Source organism: Pimephales promelas, chromosome 21 (genome assembly GCF_988280905.1).
Source record: "Pimephales promelas chromosome 21, fPimPro1.hap1.1, whole genome shotgun sequence".
In the NCBI taxonomy this organism is placed as follows: Eukaryota; Metazoa; Chordata; class Actinopteri; order Cypriniformes; family Leuciscidae; genus Pimephales; species Pimephales promelas.
In genome coordinates this window covers 27,261,373-27,286,372 of record NC_142789.1, presented here as the reverse complement: position 1 = coordinate 27,286,372, position 25,000 = coordinate 27,261,373, and the positions used below count along the sequence as shown (strand labels likewise).

Here is a 25,000-nt window from a genome sequence, read left to right as displayed (position 1 = left end):
TTTATGCTTGCACAACTTCCATAAGCCTCCTACTTGCATGAGGGAACGTGATGGATTTCATAGTCAAGGTGCTGGTTTAATCCAATTTTAATCCATCTCCCCGGGCCGGAGTTTCAGATGGCTTTTATTCCTTTTGTCAGGTTACTGCTGAGAATGCAGCCCATTCTCATTTCCCATTCATACTTACGAGTACAAAAGAGTCGTGTGCCAAATATACACAATCATTTGTTGAAGATGTGATAGTGCAAGCTATCAAAAACATTTATGTAATATATATATATATATACATATATATTAGTGCTGTCAATCAATTAAAAAGATGAATTAATTATTCGCATGTTGTTCTGCACCTCACATTAAGGTTTTAATATTTTTATATTGTAATAATTTCCCATTTAATCTTCAAATTAATGTAGAATATAAATACAGTAGCCCATATTTAAAATATTCATTTAATGACATCTTTTTATGATACCAATACTGATACTGATGTCTCTATGAAATAGATTTAGCCATTCGGCATTACAGTAAATTTAATAGCTATCCATTTGAATGTTTATCAGGCTTTAAAAAATGTAGCAACTTTAAAGTTAAGTGAACTTAAAACAAAATTCACAAAAATCCATTGCACTTTATTCGGTTTCTCTGTGCCATTCTTTTATATTTCGAACGATTTTTAGAGCTATCTCTTTATTGTTATCATCCTTGTTGTGAAGGGGCCTTTAGTCTACAGTGCAGTTCATGAAATCCCAGAGAGTAAAGCACAGACAGCTTTACATACGTATTGCACGTCTATCAGGAGCAGTTGCTGTAGAGGTATTCATAATCAAATCTTCACTGTTAAAATCATTCCGATAACAATACATTCTTGCCTTTGACTAAAATCATAGCTATAAAATCCAGCTGATAAAGTGAGATATGGCAAGCTTCCAGACCTCCCAGGAGCCACGACGGAGATATAAATGAAAAGTGTCGAGCATCTGTCAGAGAAAGCACAATATAATATTTGTTACTATTATGAGTGAGATAAAGCTTCCAGTACATGATAGTCAAACTCCTGCTTCTAAATATGATTCCATAATACATAAATAATAGAATTAGTCAGAGAAAGTAAATTTCAATCTGGTCTCGGGGATCTAAACAAGCATTGAGCCCATCATATATGATAAGGCACATGACAGATTTGCTGCATTTTCTTTTAGCTGTGTGTAAAGCGACTTGGAGTCGCAGAATTCCTCCTCGTGTGACACAATCTGCCACAGAAAACGTTTTATCATGAAACCCGCGAGACACTCCCTGCGCGCCGGCCCCTCCACTGTGACAGGGAACACGTCACAAGCATAAAAACGTCAAATATGAAGTCTCATCTCTTTGTGCTCTGCTCTTTTCTGGCCCAGACGGTAACACGCATTGTGTCGCGCCGCACACCGCCGGAGTCACGTAGCATTCAGAGGAAGACTGAATTTGAAGGAAATGGAAGTGCCGAATCCTCGAAAAAGACGAATGGATATAGAGGAAAGTGTCCATGCAGCAAATCCTTTTGTAAATGGGAATCAGGGGCAGAAAGCGGGCTGAGGTATTTAATCCATCAATAGCGATGCCAGCAGACAGCGGCGTACGCTTTAACACGAGGGTCAGGCCTGAGACTACCAAACAAACTGTATTTACCATCTACGTGATCCGCATGTACCAGCATTTTGTTTGGACCGACAACAGGAACCGTGTGTGGAATCATTTATCGCTCAGATGTTGATGGACGTCTCAACAGGGTCTCAGATTGAGAGACTGGACAAATGAGACAATTGTTGGCATACTGTAAGACCATAGAACTATATAATGAACGCACGTCCCAGATCATTTTATCTTTGAAATTTTTGTGATCAATTAAAAGTCAAAGATCTCATTGCAAAGCCTTTATTTTTATATTTACGAATATCTCTCAACAAATCCATAACATGATTGATCTGAAATATTAACTTGAAAATAACTTGAAAATTACTGACGAAATTTCTTCAATATCTCAATTGTTTTTTTTTGTTAAAAAAATCCATCCATCAGTCCATCTATCTATCTATCTATCTATCTATCTATCTATCTATCTATCTATCTATCTATCTATCTATCTATCTATCTATCTATCTATCTATCTATCTATCTATCTATCTGTCTGTGTACCTGTCTATCCATTCATCCATCCATCTAATGGTCTATCTGTCTGTCTATTTATCTATCATCTATCCATCCATCCATACATCCCTTCATCGTGCATCCATCCATCCATCTGTCTATCTATCCATCTATCTGTCCATCTGTGTATCAGTCTATCCATCCATCCATCCATCCATCCATCTGTTGGTCTATCTGTCTGTCTATATATCTATCATCCATCTGTCCAACCAGTCATCCATCCATCAATCGGTCGGTCTATGTCTATTTATCATCCATCCATCCATCCGTGCATCCATCCATGCATCTATCTGTGCATCCATCCATGCATCCATCCGTCCATCCATCCTTCCATCCGTCCTCCATCCATCCGTGCTCCATCCATTTATGCATCCATCCATACATACATCCATCTGTCCTCCATCCATCCATGCTCCATCCATTCATGCATCCATCCATCCATCCGTGCATCCATCCATCTATCCGTGCATCTATCCGTGCATCCATCCATGCATCCATCCGTCCATCTATCCATCCTTCCATCCGTCCTCCATCCATCTGTGCTCCATCCATTCATGCATCCACCCATCCATCCGGCCTCCATCCATCCGTGCGTCCGTCCATCCATCCATCACAAGTGGTTTAAATAGAGAACAAATTGAGGAGTCTCCTGTTTCCCATTAGCCAATATATCAAAATGTTCAATCAAAAGTCTGAGATCCTAATCTGAAGACTTTGATATCTTGACAAATCTGAGCACATTTTCTATAGGAGGTGCATATGGATTTAGTGAGGTCTTTTTCTAAACAAACAAAAAAGCTTTAAAAAAAATACAGCTATTAGAGAAGCAAACAGGAGTTTATGCATCTAAGGGAGCGTTGCGGCGTGTAAATGAGATGCATTTGTCGTGGCTCATTTCAGTGGGGACCGACGCAGTCACATCAGACAGGTACACTAACTAATGCAGAGCTGTTAAAGCACGCCGCTAATTTTAGCTAGCTGTCAAATAATAATTGGGGAGGAGGTGTTTATGTTAGTGTGCATATTCACACTTGCACAGCAATGTATTTGTGGAAATGATTTTTACAGTTGAGAGAAGAAATAACTGCCTGCTTCCCACAGGAGGCGGTTTAATCGCTGATCCAGGTCTTCTGTGTTTATGTGACTGAGTGGATGCAAACGTAAAACGGTGGCAAAGTTCAAGTAAATGGTTTGCGTTATTCGCTGAGAATACATTTAACGAACAGTAATTAGAGGGCAAACAGGGACGCTCGTTATCTGGCAGTTTTACTGCGTTACTGCTTGTTGACTTGCATTGAATGCGCACTTCAGTGAATTATGTATGTCCCATTTTCTACCTTTCAGGTCGTAGTAAATGCGCTCTCTGTAAGAGAGGAAATCCATTTCATTTGTGCACCTTTATGACTGTTCAGTCTCTCAGAAACTCGCTTTCTCGCTCACCCAGGATACAAACTGAACACCTACTAAGTGCCAAATGGGAGTTAAAATAGCCTTTGGTGAGTAACTTTATTAGCAGCTGCAACATAATTTATGGCTTAAACTGAACGCTTATATACACACTAGGCTAGGGTGACCATATTTTGATTACCAAAAACCAGGACACTCGGCCCAGCAAACACAACTGATACTCGAAGTTTACTCAAAGATACCTTATTAATTTCAATACATTTAAAGTAGGTTATGCCTCCTCTGTGTGGATAGAAAATTGTTATATTGTTATATGAAAACAGGACATGTCCTGGGAAAACAGGACAGTTGGTCACCCTACCATACAAAAGTTTGGGGTCAGTAAGATTTATTAATGTTTTTTTAAAAAGGTCTCTTCTGTTCACCAATGCTACATTTATTTGATCATAAATACAAAAATATTGTGAAATATTAATCAAATTTCAATAACCGTTTTCTATTTTCATTTATTCCTCTGATGCAAAGCTGCATTTTCAGCATCATTACTCCAATCTTCAGTGTCACATGATCCTTCATGAAACATTTCTTATTATTATCAATGTTAAAACAGTTGTGCTGCTTTATACTTTTGTGCAAACCATGATTTCACGATTCTTTGATTAATAGAAAGTTCAAAAACACAGCCTCTCATCTTTTGAAATATTTCAATGTCTTCACTGCAAATTTTGATCACTTTAATGCTAATTTTAAACATTAAAAATAATCGTATTGACCCCAAACTTCTGACAGTATTTCTGTAATATAATATAATATTACAAATTTACAACTCATTTATGAAAATATAAATGATGCAATAGAGCAGTCAAAACATGGTGTCTGGTCAACCAAAGTTAGATTGTGATCCAGATCAATAACCTGAAGTATTAAAGTCATGCAATGTTTTTTCTACACTAATTCTGCCTCAAACTTGTGACTTGTTGAAAAGAGATGTGATTTTACTTTTCCAAGCAAACAAACTTACAATTTTGGCCTTGTGTATGTACGGTACGCTATCCACATCACCCAATACAGTTACTGAAGGAGGAACATGAGCCATAACAGACTAGAATATCACATATCCACAACATCTATCCATTCACTACCATCACGGAGGAGACGTTTGCACAGGCAAGCACTAAAGATAGTATCATTTAAAAACATTATGTACAAATAACCCTTTTCATATTCTGCTGAAAGACTCTCCAGCTTTGATTTGAGGAGTTAAACACACGAGCTCATAACGGAGGGATTGTTCCAGTACATCAGTGGTGTTTTGGTAATTGTCGGCGCGTCACACTAAGGGACATCGCTCCACCATCAGACTCTGACAGAAGCCCTCGCTAATTGTGACAGTTCAACGCTTAGATCACTTTGTGCGCCGTTAATTCAATACCCCATGCATCATTTTCTCCATTAGAATATGCAAATGAAGCCAACTTTGAACATCGCCTTCTTTTTTCTTCTCCAGCTCTCTCCTCTCCTCACCCACGCACACCTCTCTCTCTCTCTTTTATGGTACAGATGAGAGTTGTTGAATAATGTGTCAAATGGGACAGAGGAGTTGATATAAATGCACATGCATGATATAAACACACACGTAAATGCATACACACACATACAAATATATATATATATATATATATATATATATATGAAGAGTTCAGATGCAAAAGCCTCTAAATGCCATTTGAAATTTTCTTCTTTAATGATGATTTTTATCAAGCTTGTATATTTAAGTTCAGTAATTTCACTTAAAGAACAATTAATAGGTAATTATCATTGCCATTTAAGTGAAATCACTGAACTTAAATATACAAGCTTGATAAAAATGATCATTCTAGAAGAAAATTTCAAATGGCACTAAGAGGCTTTTGCATCTGAACTCTTCATATATATATATATATATATATATATATATACACACACGTCCTTTTCCTTTAAATATTTGTGGCCTATTTTTGAGTCATTCTGGCCCGATTTAACCTCTGCGTATAAAAAGTTGTTTCATAGGTGAAGCAAATTCTAACATTTTGATAAAAAATGACAAAGACCTTTGGAATTATTCATTTATATGCACCAGCTGTTCACAATAAGACCAGTAATGTGAATTAATAAGTAAATAAATAGGTCATTTATAATTTCATGCTGACTTTAAAGCTGCTGTGTTATTTTCTGTGCCACCGGTTCTAACACTGCTAACAGGACCGTATTTATAACATAACCTACTCATCATAAAATTATAAACAGCTACTGTAACAGTGATCATGCAAAAGAATGCAGGTTTACAGACATTAAAAACGACTAAATGAGCCAATCAGAAATAAAACTGGTTTGAGGAGCAAGTTCATAGTGGCATCTGCAAGAATAACCATTGATTTATAATGCATTTCAAACACTTTATCTGCCAATCTTCAAACAAAGAGGCACAGTATTCCCACCCAAAATCAAACCACTAGTTCAAGCCAAAGTTGACAAAAACAAAAAACAAAATTAAAAGCGGCATGTCAAAGTATAAATGATTTCCTCTTATGATGCACTTCGCTGAAGTAAAAAATTAAAAACACACACATAATAATGAAGAAACTGAATTTTCTTACCCCATGTGAAGGATATGTGAGCCAGCCCCAGTCTCCAGATATTTTGGTTGTGTCCAGGAGATTCACTGTAAATTGAAAATAAAACACGTTACAAAGACATTCAAATTATACACGTATATATATATATATATATATATATATATATATATATATATATATATATATAAATACACACACACACACACACACACACATTCTTTTAAGTGAATATTAATAAAAGTCAAATAAATTCAAGATTATCTGAAAACAAGAGTCATCAGATTTACAGATAATATAGTTTCTTACAAGTAAGTTTTACTTTAGAAACAAAATATTTGTATATTCCAATATTTCCAATATTAATGATTAATCGCATCTAACATAACATTTTGCATAATTATACGGTCAACACAAAATATATTCAGACAAATATATTCTTCAACGTGTCTTACATTATCATAGTTTATTCGCTATAGTTTATAAAATGGTACTAAAATATGACAAGAACTCCAGTTACCAAATCAGTTGATATTTCACTGGTTTTGTCCGCACATTTAAACACTATATACAGTAAATGTATCCTGTACAGTGCTGTACAGTGTAAAGCAGGTCTACAATACAATAAAAACAACAATTACAGGTTTCCAAAAATATATAAAAATACGATTTAAAAGAAGTTTCAAAAATGTCCAATGAAGAAAAACGAAGAAAAATGTCAAAACAAGACAAAAGTACCGATTAAGACAATCATTTCTTGTCGTGTAGTTTATGCCGAGGCTCAAATGTAGCATGATGAAGCATGTAGAGCCGTAGCATTGACACGTGCAGCGGGCCGTCCCGAAGGCTTTATTGATGACCAGACACCTAGCCTGTTTTCGGTATGAATCAAGGTCACCATGGAACAAGCTATTTTCTCTCTCTGTGACCGTATCCGAGAGCCAAATCATGCTGGATTTCTTTCGCAGATAAACACGGTAAACTGTATCTTCCTGCTCCCATCCATCTGGGAAACACGAGAGGTGGTGCGCGTCTGGCCCTGAGCTGCCGGCGGGACACTTGACGTGGGAAGCCGTGACAGATGTGCACATCTGTGTGGAGAAGAGACGTGCACCTGACCCAGTTTTACCCCCCATAAGCCCAGAGACCCTGAATCCTGCTTTACATTCACTGCAGCCGACTAGTTGGAAATGGGTAAACAAGGAGTCACCTTCAATTTGAAAAAATGCCAGCTGCCACATGGACGTGTGTCGGGTCCCGCGCTAACAGACAACACAAACCGGCTTCAGCGTCCCATAGGTGCCACAAAACAACAAATTAAGCTTGCTGTTGCCTTTGCGTTTGACTTGTTACGTCTATACGCGGCTGCAATGGTGTTTTTAACAATGTTATGGAGGTCACATGTGGGCTTACTCTACAGGCTGTTTACACAACTAAAAACATTAAACTTTTTATGCGTTTTGGCAGCTTGTTTATACTACAACGGCGTTTTGGGGTGCGCAAACCGGGTTTTAAAGCATCAAACATCAAAAACGCAAATCTCTGAATTACTCTGTATTACGTGTTCATTCAGGCTATGTTTACACGGAAATGATTTTGAAGAGAAAACGCAAAAGTAGCGTTGCGTTTTCACTTTTTATTTTGTGTTTAGAAGAGCATTTTGGGCGGGAAATCTGCGTGCATATGGTGACGCAAAAGTGTGTGAAATTCAGTGTAGTATGCACTCCAGGCAGCTAGGTGGCGATGTGAAGCACTTCCACACAACAACACCAAGTCCGCGTGTCTGCGTACAACCTTAACGTGTCTTTAATTTAATTTAACTTTTCGAGGCCAGCAAGTTTCAATCCCTCAAGAAGCCTATGGACTAGTATGCAGGAGTGATCCAGTGCTATGACTTCATCGAAAATATCTTAATTCACATTCCAAAGATGAACGAAGGTCTTACGGGGTTGGAACAACATGAGGGTGAGTAACATAGATATGTATATAAAGGCTAGATGTGTTACGGCGAAGTTTCTATCGTCATCACCGGCGGCCATCTTGTCACAGACAAGCTGATGTAAGATGAGTGGTCAGCACAAACATAAATACTCTCATCTCGTTGAAATCTTGACGGATTTACAAACGGTTTGGTTTCTTACAAACGTTATTAACGTGGCTATAATTATCTGGATGATTATTTATTTATACACTTTTTATTCATAAGTACTGTATGCAGTGTCATAACTACATCTCTGACGTTTATAACAAAACAAACCGTTTGAAAATCGGTAGAAAATTGAGCAAGTTATGGTCATTTAAATAGTACATGTACCATTAACACAATGTTACGAGTGAGCGAGCTGCCTGTGACAAGATGGCCGCCAGGTGCAGACGTCGACCTCCATTGGCCAGCAGCCTGGACGACATATCTAGCCTTTATATAGATATCTATGGTGAGTAATTACTGACAGAATTTTCATTTTTGGGTGAACTATCCCTTTAAGAGAGACCCTGTTATGTGGATTCCACCTTTTATGTAGTATGTAATGTACCTGTTGGTGAACGTCAAACGTCAGCAAAGTTTCAGAGATCAAAGTGCTGATAAATACAGTTATTGTCTCACATACAGCAGGCCTGAGGTAGAACAGCACTACTGCCATCAAATCTATCCAGACAACTGTCAAGAGACATTTACACAGACCAGTGGTTTGTTTGACTACTCCAGTGTCTGTCATTATATGTGTATCTTGCCATCTGAAACGCACATAACAGATTGATCTTTATTTGAGTGAAAAAGTTAACACAGAACACAATTGAAAGCACAAAGACTTTAGATGTTGAAAATGTGAGTCCTCTCGTTCAGTATAAATCGGTTTTACAAATTACTTGACCACTGGAGTCGCCAAAGAGTGACCAAATAATAAATATATATATATATATATATATATATATATATATATATATATATATATATGTTGTTGTAATTCTCAAATGCTGGCTAGTTGGGTAATAAAACCTAATAAAACTACTCTCAGATAAAAAAAAACAAATCTTTATACTATCAATCTACTCCCAAAACTGCATTATTTGGTAAACACAGTATTTCAAAGAAAAAGAAAAAGTGTCAAATAGAATTTGTCTACTGCAAAATTGGTATCGTTGTCCTCAGCATGACACAAGGAATCAACTAAGACCAGTTTTATTACAATAGCCAACATGCAACAAAAGCTTTTAACATTTTTTAAACTTCATCATAACTTTTAACCCCAAGGTGACAACGTTCAGTACCTTCAGGCCATGGTACCAAAGACACATACCATAATATTGTTTCTAGCCCTTACAGTTCAAAAGTTATGAGCATAAAAGTGACTGCAAATTTGGACAGTTGGTGGCGCTAGATTGACCGAGAGACTCCAAAATTGCTGTGGTTAAAGATCAGACTGTCCTCTATCAATGTGCCAAATTTCATAACTTTCCCACAAGCGGTTCTAATAGGTATAATAGGCCCCTAATATAAAATATATTTAAATGCCAACTTTAACAAATGAAACCTTATTATAAAGTGTAACCAGAAATATAGAATCTGTTTGAAGAACGATTGCTTCTATATTGCTGGGATATGGGTGCTGGGTGGTGGTGGCGCATTGGATAAGACACATGCCTTTGGTGTGAGAGACCCGGATTTGAATCCACTGTGAGACACCATGAGCAAGACACTTAACCCCTAATTGCTCCAGAGGTGTGCGACCTCTGACATATATAGCAATTGTAAGTCGCTTTGGATAAAAGCGTTAGCTAAATTAATAAATGTAAATACAGTACATTTATGCTACTAAACTTAATCACAGGCCTTTTATTTAGTTTTCTGTCCTTAAAAAGGAATGAAATGCATTAACATGAATTGACCGCTCTAACTAAAGACCCCTGTACATCAGATGAGCTCTTCTTCTTGTATTTTAAATGTAAAAGCATACAGTACTCCAGGGAACCTCTCTGTTCATTACCAGGTTGTCTGTGCAATTTTTTTTGCCTTTCTTTTAAATGTCATCACTTTGGTTAATTTTCTACTTAGAGAACTTTCTCAGCTCTCTCTGATCTGTCTCTCTCCATCCCTCGCTCGCAGGGAGCACGTGTTGTAATCAGCAGTATTAGTGCACTCAGTGATTGGACTTCTAATTTAGAAAGGCTGTTCCTGATGAGAGCACTGGGTCAGAAAGTAGGAACAGATGGCCTCTATCTCTCTCTCTCCCTCCCTCTCGCTCTTTGGCTCCTTCCTACAAACCGGTGTTGAGGAGTAAGTAACTAAAAGAAGAGGCAGCGCTGCTACTAACTTAACATTTATCTGTGGTAGTGTGACAGTAGAACAGCTGCTTTCAAAACAGAGATGCCAAGAACACACTACAGGACAGAAGCGCTAGCATCTGTGCGTCCGTCAACATGTTTCATACACTAGTAGAGCACTGGCAGTGACACTGTGTAGGTTAAATGCATTCAGGGGCTATTTTCACAGACTTAAAACTAAGAGTGCCAAGCTTCAGTGTGTGTGTGTGTGTACAATCCATTATAACAGATTCTCACCTCCACACGAACAGCGCACTACATTGGAAACTGCCATAAATCACTTTCCAAATACACTTTACAGATACATCTGGGCCATATTTTGCACCCGGTGCAAATGACTTGTACACTGACGCATGTCTAATTCCTATTTTGCGCCGTGTGTACCATCGGTAAACTAGGAAATGAACTTGCGCTCCCTGGGCGGGTCAGCGCGAAAAGGAGACGTGATTCGGCGTAAACAATCCCTAGTGCTATTTTACACTTCCAGAAAACAATTCCACCACTGACCAGAAAAATAAACTGGTCTAAAGTCAGTGGCACGTTGTTCATAATGCTATTTTAAGTGCGCATGCTTGGCCATAATGTAGCGGGTGCTCAACGCGAGCAAGGAAGGTGTCCATGAAGATGTAAAAAAATTCAGTTTTTTTTCCTCCACGCCTGTTTAACTGAAGCTGATTTGGGTGGTTTCTCCAATCCCCATACGATGTCACTTCTGTCTTTCCCTGCCCTGACAAGAACATCAGTCTCCTCGGCTGTGAACGCTCCTGGTGCGCATCTGTTAAATTCGCCATAATAATAACAATCCACCATGCAACATGCGCACCTTGCCATTTGAGCTTATAAAACTTAAACTTTGTTTTTTTTTTTAAATACCATACCATACCATACATAATGAGTGATCATTTCGCTAAATAAGACCCTTATTCATCGTCTGAAATCATATAAAGTCCTGAACAGTTTGCACTGAAACTGTCTTTTGGACCTTGAACCGTTTGGTTCCCATTGAAGTCCATTATATGGAGAAAAATCCTGGAATGTTGTCATCAAAAACCTTAATTTCTTTTCGACTGAAGAAAGAATGACATGGACATCTTGGATGAAATAGGGGTGAGTAAATTATCAGCAAAGGTTTTTTTAAAAGTGAACTACTCCTTTAAAGGGTATGTTGGATGACGCTCTGTTTGGTTTATTTTACGTTACGCCCAAACCACACCTATGAATAATGAAGCGACTTCAGACCAACCCCTTTTAAACTTGCGTCGGGCGCAAGAGTCATATATCCCGCAGGTAAAATAGCAACAGCGCCCAAGATCCGCACACAAAGTTACTTGATACTTGCGTTTCAGATCGTTAAAATAGGGCCCATAGTCATAATTAATGGACACACCAAAGCCGTTACAATAATAGAAATTGGTCATGGACATGGACAACTGCTATGCTTCAAAACTATTGAAATATCAACCATGGTACAATGTCTTCAATAACTTTGGCTATACTTGTAGTTATTGCCCTCCTTTTTGGTAGTTTAGGCCATGTGCACAAGTTGTGTGTGGACTAGATAAGAACAAGGCCAAAAAACTGGCAAGATATTGCTCTGCATCAGCAGTGATTGGTAGCCTCTACATATGGAGGCGTAGGTGCCACCTTTACCCTTAAATGTGCATAATGGACTGAGACATTGGCTGCTGTTGTACATCTTTTTGTCAAATCTGGATTATGCCATGATATATGCTTATCTTTTAATTCAAATAAAGAATTTAAATGTGCATGTGTGTAGCATGACAAAACCTCACATTTTTGTCACACTGCACTGTGCACATGTCAAGTCAAGTCACCTTTATTTATATAGCGCTTTTTACAATACAGATTGTATCAAAGCAGCTTCACAGTGATAATAATACAAGTTTGTTTCTAGAAGAAAATTGCATCAATGTCCACCTTAATGCAGATCAATAAAAGCAGCTTTATAGCTGAGAAACCTAAAAAAAACATCAAACTGTCTCCTCAAAGTTGAGACGTCTGATTCGTTTTAGCAAATTTGTTTGCTATACATATTGTACAATATAAATATAGTCCAGCCGTTAGGGCCTCTTACAACAGCCTATTTCATGTCACAATTACACATGGAAATGCCTGTCAGCGGTGACGAATGACTTTCTTGAACAAAAGCATGTCTCCAGGGAATCAGGTATACACTTTCTAAAATCATTTTTAATCTTTTGCCCCCTCAGAAAATGTAATTTTAAAGTGTCTATCCATCAAAAACAGAAAAGTCACCGACCTGCTCTGAAATAAGTTTACAGTTGTGCTCATTCACAAACTGAGACGTCCCGCGGGCAGTGGTTCACTTTTCCATCTTTCAGGCTTCGTGGCCTGAACACTGGATCTAACACGGCACAGGTGAAGCACTGGTCTCAGCGCGGCCAGGAAATGTCCCGTCAACAGTCGATTAAAGGGAGAGTTCACTTTGAATGATGTAGGAGTCTTTGTTTCCACAGTATTTTCAATTTTGATATTTTTAGGTTAAACCGTTCTTGTCTGTCAGTCAGTCGTAGGGATGCACGATACATCGGCCACATTATCGGTATCGGCCGATATATGATCATTTTTAATGTTATCGTTATCGGCCCAATAAGAACATCTAGCCGATATCTTAAAAGCAAAATAATAATGTATTATTTCCTTCAGCTGAGGCACTTTAGATGTGCACTGTTCAACATGATGCTTTTAAATTGCTTGAAAAATGATTGAAATCACTTTAAAATCCAGTTAAAGTGCAAAATGTGCAGAGCAAGTGTGTCATATCGGCTACACAACATTAAAATAAGAACATCATAATTGTGTTTGTATCTTGGCTTTCAATGAGGAAAATCAATGAGGAAAATTGTCTAAAAATTTGGATTTAGATTTATCGGCCAAAATATCGGTTATCGGCTTTCAAATATAAAGAATTATCGGTTATCGGTATCGGCCAAAATTGTCATATCGGTGCATCCCTAGTCAGTCGGTTTGACCTAAAAATATCAAAATAGAAAATACTGAGGAAACAAAGACACCTACATCTTGGATGCCCTTGAGGTAAGCTAAAACATACCAAAAATGAATTTCAAAGTGAACTACCGCTTTAAGCACAATGCATTTTGGCCTAAAAAATGTAAAGCTTTTCCTAATAAGATGGCCGTATTTATAATATTTATCTATATTAAAACCAGTAAAATTTCAGTTTTCTCAACACAAATCTGAGTATATAGCAAATAAAAAAAATTACAAATAAAAATCCATAAAATGGCACAGGATCTCCCCACCAGAGCAATTAAGAACAATTCATTCTGGGCTAAAAATGTAAAGCTTTTCCTAATGAGATATGTATGCCATCCTGATGGGAATAGGAACATAATGTTTATCATTAGCATGGAATGTATTTTTAATGACTAGATGTGTGAATAATGCAAACGGGGGAGGAATCAACAAGAGAATTAAATATATATTTCCATGTTTGTTTATTTTGCTGTGAATTTTAATTATCCAAAGCACATTTTCAAATGCTCAGGACAAGGTGTAACATTAATGGTGTTTTATCAAAAGCACTAATAACTATTGCGACTGGTCACCAACTACACTACGGTCTGTTTCCAGCTGCCTGTTCCCCGTCCTCTCCGTATACTGCAACTGATTAAGGCAAATTTCACGTTAGGACTCCTAACCAGGAAGCTGATCTGACAAATATTGTTTTCTCCACTATAATTAAGTTGACTTCGGATTTCACACAGCGACTGTGTGCCCGTGCTTTTGTTTCTCAGGCGGAAAAGCAGCCATCTCTCTCTGTTTGAAATGACACATCCTTTCAACACTTCACAAGGAAAACAACAAAGGCAGGACGTCTAAACACCCTCGCGCTCGACAGAGAGCTTCTGCGGGGAGTCTTGGAGCGACACGACGTTTAAAACAACATTCTGTTTATCATCTTATCATCTGAAGCGGAGAAATCCTTGAGGACTCATTTCACGATCTCTCCTTGAGGCTCCAGAGGCCCTCGACTGAAAACGCATCACGCTACGGGAAACGGTCATTAGATGGCCACTATTTGCCCGCGTCCAATATCCGGATGCTTTTAGATGAGGACGACTTCAGTGGACTGTAATGAATTGTGGAAGGCGTCGAGAAACGGAGATAAATTCCCCCGCTGTACGGCACACCACGTCTGTTCTCCTCCACGGCTCACACTTCAATTATTTCGGCAGACTGTCTGTCTGACGGATCGGTTTACGCCAACGCTTCGTGTTCTTCTCAGTCTGAGGTGAGCGAAGACCTGAGGATACATGAACACAAGCCTCCGTCTGTCCCTGGAGGACACAGTGGACACGTCAAAGCCGGACGGCCCGCGGGGAGAGTTCGCCAAAAGACCTGCAAAGCTATTTTTGGATGAGGGAAAGTACAGCAAAACTACTATGTGGAACATGCAGTGTTGCTTTAGTTAGTCAGTGGCAGTAATGAGCGGGGAATTCATGTTCATAAACGATTCTGACCTTTCACAGTCTCAATGTAGGCTATAAATTCCCAAATCTGTTCAATTCTACCACTTTTCATGATCCAATCAATTCAAATCAAGCCCTACATTATTCTTCTAAACCACACAACTGGTGACACTTTCTATATACCACAGAAATTTCATTACAATGATACCACAGAAAAAGCTAATTGAACACACTCCTGTATTTAGAAAGTAAATTTGAATTAAATGTTAAATTAAAAGCTGTGTTAATTGAGAAACACATTAGACATTAAGTATACTTATAAGGTATGTCAGGTCAAAATAAAATAAAATATGATAAAATTTTTCAATAAATTAAACATTGCATTAAGATGTAAAAAAAATAAACATTGTAATTACATAAAAAGTAATTACAGCATTACATTTTTCAGATATCTATTAAAAATGAAATGAACTCATAAAAGTATCATAAACACGCGTTTCTCGATTAGTTAAACATCGCTGCAACTAGTTTACAGGTGTTTAACAGCATTAGTATTAAAGTAAACAATCAGACCAGTGGGGGGAAAAAAAACGTCTGCAAACGCAAAGCTGGTCACCAACTAAACCAGCTTAACTAGTAAATACTGTTTCTAGATATTTCCACAATCCAATCAATTCCCACAAAAAATCAAGTCCCATCCTATATATCCCCGTCTAAATATTATACATATTTCATAGAAATATCACTATGTTTAATGCATGTAGATTATGGACTAATTTCACTTTTAATATCTGAACACAGATACTATACACTGGTATTATAATAAATCGTATTTCTATAATAAAGAAGTAAATATGCTTAACTGTAAAAGCAGTGTCAATAACACAACAACAGATTGTAGTTAATGTCTCAATGTAGGCTAATGCTAAACTAGCACCATCTTGACTTAATTACAGAGAATTATTCTTGAGATTTCAGTAGTAGCTGAGAAGTGAACAATTGGAAGAATTTACGAATTTTTCAAATAAAATGTTTAAATTCACATCTACAACATTCCTGTGGAAAATGAAATGTTTCGATCATTGAGATGATAAAAATGACACTTGCATTACACATCATTTTGGTTAATGCGCATTTTAAACCAAAATGAAAATAATATTAGCATGTGCATGTCACTCCCCAAGTAATTCGAGCATTTCTGTGTCTTAAAGGTGCCATGTGTAAGAATTGAGGTTTAAAATATCCAAAAAATGCGGCACAACTCACTTTCTGGAGGTATACTGCCCCCATCTGCTATGGAATATGGATTATGATTTGATTTTTTTTGACACAAGGCACCTTTAAGGCCTGTTCACTGCAAAAATTATAACTATAACGTTAACTATATTAACGTGCGCTGCTGTTTTGTCGCCTGCCACTTTAAATGCTATTTATCATTCATCAGCTGGAAAAATAAAAAGTGATTTCAACGATATCGTTTCTCAGTGCCGTCACTGTAAAAAAATATTTTCAATATTTGTTATCACAACATATTTTCTTTTGTCAAATCAACTTTATAATAATTTATTTAGTTGAGATAACATATAATTTTGAGTTTCTGATGATTAAATTAATCTCCTTCATTGTATTAACTCACTTTTTCCAGTTCAATGACCTTAAAATTAAGGCAACCAGGTTACTTACTTTAAGTTAAACCAACAATATTTTTTTACAGTGTGTGATGTGGACTTTTCTTTTATATTTGGAACGATTTTTAGAAATACATTATTATGGTCCTGTGTGTGATTGGGCCTTTACACTCTTCTGAAACTGATTCCGGCCCACCAAACTCTCTGATAGTGTCCGTCTGTTTCTAAAAGATACTCTTCAAAGTCACCGAAAGATCCTCTTCATGCTCTTCGGGAGGCCTGCGCCGTCTCTACATCTACATTGCTTACAAATTCACTTTCTTCAGTTTCCTTGGCTTGACAAACATAAGCCCGATTTGTGTTCACATTCAGCACGTCAGACAAAATCATTTGACTAAATCAGTAAATCCCTTAAAGCAATGCACGATTTCTCATACAACAGTCAGGATAAGTCTTTCTCAGATGAACAACGATAAGTCTTTTTTGACAGTCATGGACAGACATATTTTAATCCATTTAAAAGGCCTTAGTGTTGGGCTGCCATTCAATGGAAGCACTGAGGTGAATCTATACACTCTGATAGCATTTAATGGAAATAAGTCCAGTACAATAGAGTAGATACTAAACGATCTCTCGCTGATAGAACGGCACGTATGCGTGGGACAATTCCAGTCGCACCCCGTGAAATGACAAGACACGCTCGACTGAAAATGGCCAATGCGTTTCAAAGCCACATCGCCGCTGATATGACACTATGGCACTGGTTACGTTTCTCAATAAAAAGTCTAAAAATAAATGACGCACACACACATAAACAAATGATATTAAAACTCAATGCTTGGAAAAAGAGATTATTTCTTTCATCATCAAACTATAACTTGATTTTCCACCGATTTAAAGGCCTCGGGAAAGTGTGTTGTTTAAGTAAACAAGTTTTTGCTGGTAATTATTTATATTAACGTATGAGAAATATCAAGCCTCGCTCACACCTCTATTAAACCTTTAGATATTTTTTCCAATAATCTGGGATGCAGACTAAAAAACTTGTCGGTGATGCAACGGGGTGAAAGAGATATTAAATAAATCTTTTTCCTCAGAATGAGCTCTGTTTGCTGCTCTTCTCTCTTTCAAATAATCTTTATTAATTTTTCTACCTTCTCTAGCATCTGCACTGGCTTTAAATGATGAACTTATTCGTCACATTTTAATGTGATGAATGTGCGAGCGCGAAGCATCAATATTGCGGCGAGAGCGTGTTTGGTTGTGGAGATCTCACTGTAGACTTCCACCACGTTCACCTCATCGCCGAATTAGGTTAAACCTTTGATTTATGTGCAGATTATGAGCTTTAAAATACATTTCCACCATGAAAAGAGAGGGAGAAATCCATCACTGAGGATCAGACAGAGTTTTAGGAGCGCTGCATCACACTGTTTTGCGTCGTGACGCAGCACAGAAGAATCTTCTAGACTCAAAATATTCCCCAATTCAATCTCAGACGCAAGAAAGCACCTGAAGAGCCCGCCGCAAAACACTGAATGTGACTCCATGTCAATAAATCTGTATTTAAACTCCAATCTTATTTTATGAATCTGAACAATTCTATAAACAGGCCAGTGACAAAAAAGGACAAAGAAAATTATGAAAAAAGAAGACTTGATTCTTTTAGAAATGAGTAAAATCGGTAAAATATTTGTATTTATACTGATTTCATATATGGTAGTTATGGTATTAAGGACTATGATGTGTAGCAAACAAGTAAAAAGTAGCTTAATATTCTCTGTACACCATTATTTCAGAATAGTTTGATGTTTTCCTTTTGAGTTATATTATATATTATAACTTATAATATCATATATATATATATATATATATATATATATATATATATATATATTGTATACATCATATACTGTATATTTTTATATATATATATATATATATATATATATATATATATACACTGTGTATATATATATATATATACTGTATATATATATATATATATATATATATATATACATATATACATATATATATATATATATATATATACACACACACATACTGTTTTTACTTTTATAAATATTATAATAATAAAATATAAAACTAACTTAACTGTCTTCTTTTTTTAAACTACTTTTGTAAGAATGAATTTCTTACAATTAATATGATATTTTATTTAAAAATATACATGAATATTCATAATATAAATATAATCTATACACTACTGTTTTAATACTTTTATTGTATGTCATTGTATTAAATACATTCTTAATTTTTGAATAATTAAGAAAAGCCGTAAAAAGCATGAATTAATTAAGATTCTGAATAAGTCTAGCAAAAACTAAACTTTAAAAGTCTTCTGTTTAGATAAAACTTAAAGGGATAGTACATCTAAAAATAGGGACACTCACCTGTATGTGCAACACAAAATAAGATATTTTGAAAATACAAAAAAAAAAAAGTTGGTTAAAAATAAGAACGTTGGTTACCAAACAGTTGACGGTAGCCATTAACTTCGATAGTAAAAAATAGATAAATAACTGATGGAAGTCAATGGCTAACGTCCCCTGTCTGGTTACAATCATTCTATAAAATATCTTCTAACAATCCCTTTAATCCTGGTCTGGCACGATTAATGGTGACTATCGGTTTAAAAATATTTATTGGACTAAATCTAATCCAATTATATGAAACCAGATTAGTTCCTTCATCTGATCTGCGGTGTTGTAGAGCGTCTCCGAGTGTGTGAGGGCTCCTGCGGGAGTTTGCATGTGGTCAGCGGGACTCAAACCCCTCCGGCTGGAGCACACACACTGCCATAAAGTTCAACACAGGCATTGGTTTATGTCTGCAGTGGGATACTCCATTTCCCACAATGCCCGAATGCCATCTATCTCCTTTTGTCCTCAATCTCTCCCTCTCTCTATCTCCATCCCTTCATCCTGAAAAACAGCATCAAGTGGCTCTTTTTTAAGCGTCATGCATTAGGTGCGCATAGGCTACTCCTGATTTTCTCAGTCATCTCATCTCTTATATGCTGCCTGTGTCTCTATGATCCTATCCTGTCCTATTCCTGTTAGCCTACTGGTGGACATTGCGTCATCACGTGCTGTAGTATCCTGCATAAGGGCCCGGTGTTGGCTCGTTAAGCCACTGGAATCGAGTCTGAAGCCCTGCTACTGAACACGAGCATCAAACTGCCTGTATTGATTTGGATATCCTCGAACACACGTTCACTACTGCAAACACAGACGGTGCAATGTGTAGTCTGATGAAGATCATGTACAGGGTTTATATATCAGCTGATGCAGCACACGCAACATTGTGTTACATCACTGTAGATGATGAACAGATTGAATTTAGGCTTTAATTCACATATAAACATTCATTAACTCACACATCAGTTCAACAAGCTCAAGCATGTTCAGTTATTGTGTGTGAACCAATGAGGTTCATTCTCGTGTTACGCATCACGTTTGAGCTTCTGTAAGAACCAATGAGGTTCATTCGCGTGTTACGCAGCACGTTTGAGCTTTGCAATAATATTTGTAAAGGATATTTCCTGTACACTACTATTAAAAAGTTTGGGCTCAGTATGATTTTTTTATTATATTTATTTTAATTAAAAAATAATTATTTTAATTTTAAAATACTACAATTTAAAATATCTGTTTTCTATTTATATCTATTTTAAAATGTAGTTTATTCCTGTGATGCAAAGCTGAAGTTTCAGCATCATTACTCCAGTCTTGGAGTCACATGATTACATCTGACATTTCTGATTATGATCGATGTTGAAACCAGTATAGTACTGCTTAGTATTTTTGTGGAAAAATCCGGATTATTTGATTCATAGAAATTTTCTGCAACATTAAAAATGTCTACAGTCACTTTTGATCAATTTATTGTGTCCTTGCTGAATAAAATAACTAAATAAAAAGGACTGACTCCAAACTTTTGAATGGTAGTCCATCTATTTTAGCAGACAGAACAAAACCCAAGACTGTAATACTGAGTAAGACGACTGAATGCAGAGTAAAGCTATGGGATCTCCGTGTCCCTCTTATTCTCCTCTGGGATCTGAACCCACAACCTTACGTGTTCTCATCCCAGATGCTAAAGCACTGCACTACAGCCGAGTGTCTCTCCGAATCCCCACTTATCAAAGTCACAAGCGGATCGCAATCAATATCAGATTCCCCAGACAGGTTTCAACTCCGCTTTTTTCCTCCACAGCGAGGACGGACATCTGAGAAATCATCACACACTGCATTCCTGTCATTTCATCAACACGACACGCTGAGTAAAAATACTGCTAACCTGATCAGAGCAAATGTGTCCTGCAGGAGGAAGGCGGTACAAGGCCTCAAAACAGCAGGACAAGTCTGGGACATTGTGCGTAACCCTCCTGAAATTGTCCATGAACCCTGTGATGCTGAGACCCCAATTACAGAGCGGGACTGGCATCTTTCCTCAGCCTCCCGTATGGATATAACAGAGGAGAGGGATTTGACAGTCCTGTTCGGGAATCATTGTTTGCTCCCTGGGAAGATAAGGATTTGCTATGGGATTTTTTTCCCCATTGTCACACTTCAGCAGTCACTTTTCTTCCCGCTTTTAAAGCCATCGAAGCTTTGATGTAACCTACATGCAGAAGCACAATCTCGATCGAGACGAATGTTGACAAATGTGTTTGTTGCACTTTAAGAGGTTTCACTTAAATTTATCACACTGAAATCAAGTACTATACAGCAGGGTTGTTATATTAAAACTGAAACTAAATTAATAATAATATCAAAAAATATACTTGAGATGAGTTTTATATACATATATATATACAGTAAATATATAAAACTTTACCTTATTTTATTTCACCTACTTGCCAAGGCAACTTTTCTCATTTTATTTAATTTACCTAGATGTTACTAAAATAACTAAAACTGAAATAAAAGTTAATTAAAAACTACACGGTAAAAAAAACAATTTTCAAGAGTAATCACAACATTTTTTTCTTTTGTCAAATCAACTTAAATAATTTATTTAGTTCAGATAACTTATTATTTTGAGTTTCTGATAATTAAATTAATCTCCCATTGTATTAACTCACTTTTTCCAGTTCAACCAACTTAAAATTTTAAGGCAACCAGGTTACTTACTTTAAGTTAAAACCAACAATATTTTTTTACAGTGAGACGCGTATAATAAAATAAACAAACTATTAAACAAATTGAAATAAAAAAACTTTGAAAATGAAAACAGAAAATATAAAAAATATGAATAAAATATTATAACAGTTACTTGACTGTATTAAAATAAGTTTTTTGCAGTTTGTAAAAGCACAAAATCAACAACTTTTTGCATTTCTTACAAACTTAAAAACAGCTGTGAACATTAATATCTCACAAAACAACATTCACGCTAATCTTTCCTCATCAGAAAGGTGCCAATCACATGCATGGAAAAAATTCACTCTTCAAGCAAGATTTCATTCATTTCAACATGCAAAGGGTCTTTGAGAAACTGTCTGACTAAACTGGTTTAGTTTTTCATATAAATTTCACACATACACTGATAAATGTTCCAATGATGATAAGATTAAGGGCCAATCTAAAAAAAACACATAGTGGAAGACACTTAAAAAAACAACAACTTTGGTAACACTTTACAATAAATTTTTTTTTTGTCTTTACACTTGTCTTCAAGCCATCAGCAATTTGGTTTTAAAATTAATTGGATATATCTGAATAAAATAAAATAAAAAACAAATAAATAACACAATAAAATAAATTACATTAATAAAGAGAAAACCAAAGACTTGAGCAGAAACTCATGCGTCACTTCACATTGTCTTCACAAAATGATCCATTACCATTATATTTGAGTACAGTATGTCTGACTGCATGGCTGATCATAAAAAACAAAGTATAATTTCTCTTACAATTATTATAGAGCTCTCTCTGACTTCATAAACACTTCTCTCTCTCTCTGTAAGTGCACTCCATGTCAACATTTTCCAATGCCTTTTTAATCACGACCAAAAAAACATTGAGTTTTAGCGTCTCTGGCGACACGATTCATCTTTTACACGAGAATATGAACAACAACACAATGGAGGAAAATCTCTTGGATGTTTATGCAATGCAACACAAACTCTGGCTTAATCACACTCGCACGAAAGTACTTTATAGGTTTTTTTCAACAAGGATTTTCAAAAGACTTCTGTGCAGGTTAATGGAACAATTCAACAAAATAGCAAATGCATCAGCAGTAATGCACCGAGCAGTGTCGCATTCAAGAACACAGTTATTCTGAATTTCAAACATGCGTCTCGTCGATTGAAAGCTCAAAAATAGGTGCCTTGTTGTCTTTTGTCACTGCAACTCGTTCAGAACAAATTTCTACCGAGATGTTTTTGAAAGCGTCTGCTGTTAAATTAAAGGTGAGATTGAAAGGTTTGTTTCTATAAAGCAGACCGGGGCAAGTTGTCACAGTATATTCTTCAGGGAAGGTTTATTTCTGAAAGTAATAATACGAAAACAAACCGTAAAGTCTTGACTATAAAAAAAAAAGCTATTAAATATTTGGAACTTGTTCACCAGACAGATTTGACAAATATATAATGCTGCATTGCTAAGCAAAAACGTCTGAGATGAAGCTATTGTGACAACTTCTCTGTGTGAAAACTAGCCCCGGTCTCCTTGTTTGGGAGCACAACTCTCATCTAGAGTGTTTTTCCCTCACTCGCTCGCTCTCCCTCTCTCTCTCTCTCACCCCAGCGGGCTTCACGCTGTATTGAACCGTTTGTGACAGTGACTGGAGAGGCAGAAATATCACGCAAACCGTGTGTTCACTTAGTGTCTGAGTGGAGCATGCGTGTCAAGCTACAGCCTCGGCCACACGCAAACCCTGAGCCTGAGATGAGAAGCAGTCACGTACACACACACACACACACACACACAGGCTGGGTGAGGTCATGAGGTCATAAATGCTTCCCGTCCACACAGCAAACAAATATGATATGACAACAAAACAGAGATCAGCCCCTGACGAATGCAACGGGTTTTCAATAATGCCTGCCCGTGTGTGGACGGACACGTAAAACACAGCCGTTTCTTTCCAAATCATCAACTTAATGCTCATATTGCACTTTATCCACAAATACTGATACTGATTCAATACATGAAACAAATTTACAGATGTGCAAGTGTTTATGAATTAGAACCTTTGAGGTTTATAGAAAATCAACAGAATAGAATAGAACAGAATTAGGATGAATTTAATGTATATTTTACATATATTTTGATTTATTACATATTATATTTTATAAGAAATTAGATTAATTTAATTTGTAAACGTATGATTGTAAAGAAAATCAATATAATAGAATAGAATTCATAGGATGAATTTATAATATATTTTTATTTATGACATTAAATTAATCTATTTTTTTTATTATAAAAATATAGTGTGTAAATGTGTGATTGTAAAGAAAATCATTCGAATAGAATAGAATTCAAAGGACGAATGTATAATGCATTTGTAATATATTTTAATTTATAACATTTTTAGAATAAATTAGAATAATTTAATAAATACATATGTAAAGACAATCAATAAAATAGAATACATAGGATGAATTAATAATATATTTTTCATATATTTTTATTTATGGCATACTATATTTTATAAGAAATTTGAATAATTTAATACGTAAACCTATGATTGTAAAGAAAATCAATAGAATACAATAAAATTTATAGGATGAATTTATAATATATTTTTCTTACATTTTTATTTATGACATACTATATTTTATAAGAAATTAGATTAATGTGTGAATGTATGATTGTAAAGAAAATCATTTGAATAGAATAGAATGTATAGGACGAATGTATAATACATTTGTAATATATTTTCATTTATAACATTTTTAGAATAAATTAGATTAATTTAAGTAATAAAGTACACATGCAAAGAATCAATAGAATAGAATACATGAAATTCATGGGATGACTATAATATATTTTAATTTATAACATATATTTTTTAATAAATTTGATTACTTTAATATGTAAATGTACTGTATATTTGTAAAGAAAATCAATGGAACAGAATATAATTCATAGGATGATTTATAATATATTTGTAATGTATTTTAATTTATAACATTATATTTTATATTAAATTAAATTAATTACATATGTAAAAAAAAAATCAACAGAATTAAGAAATATATTTGTCACATATTTTAATTTATAATACATTATATTTTATAATAAACGAGATGAATTAAATGTGTAAATGTAGTTATATAAAGAAATTGACATGCCTTGCTGAAAGTTAATAACAGAGAAGCAAAAGT

General features: G+C 35.9%; 1 protein-coding gene and 1 long non-coding RNA gene across 4 annotated transcripts in view; both read right to left on the bottom strand.

Moving 5' to 3' along the window:
• LOC120480829 (uncharacterized) overlaps positions 1–25,000 on the bottom strand; it is a 159,901-nt gene that overhangs the window by 68,379 nt on the left and 66,522 nt on the right. The window lies entirely within an intron of this gene.
• The window catches only part of epha8 (eph receptor A8), an 89,004-nt gene that overhangs the window by 49,738 nt on the left and 14,266 nt on the right, over positions 1–25,000 (bottom strand). For all 3 annotated transcript variants that reach the window (XM_039673967.2, XM_039673968.2, XM_039673969.2), the window contains exon 3: positions 6,231–6,295. In XM_039673967.2, the coding sequence (XP_039529901.2) occupies positions 6,231–6,295 (65 nt within the window). The remainder of the gene's footprint in view (positions 1–6,230; positions 6,296–25,000) is intronic.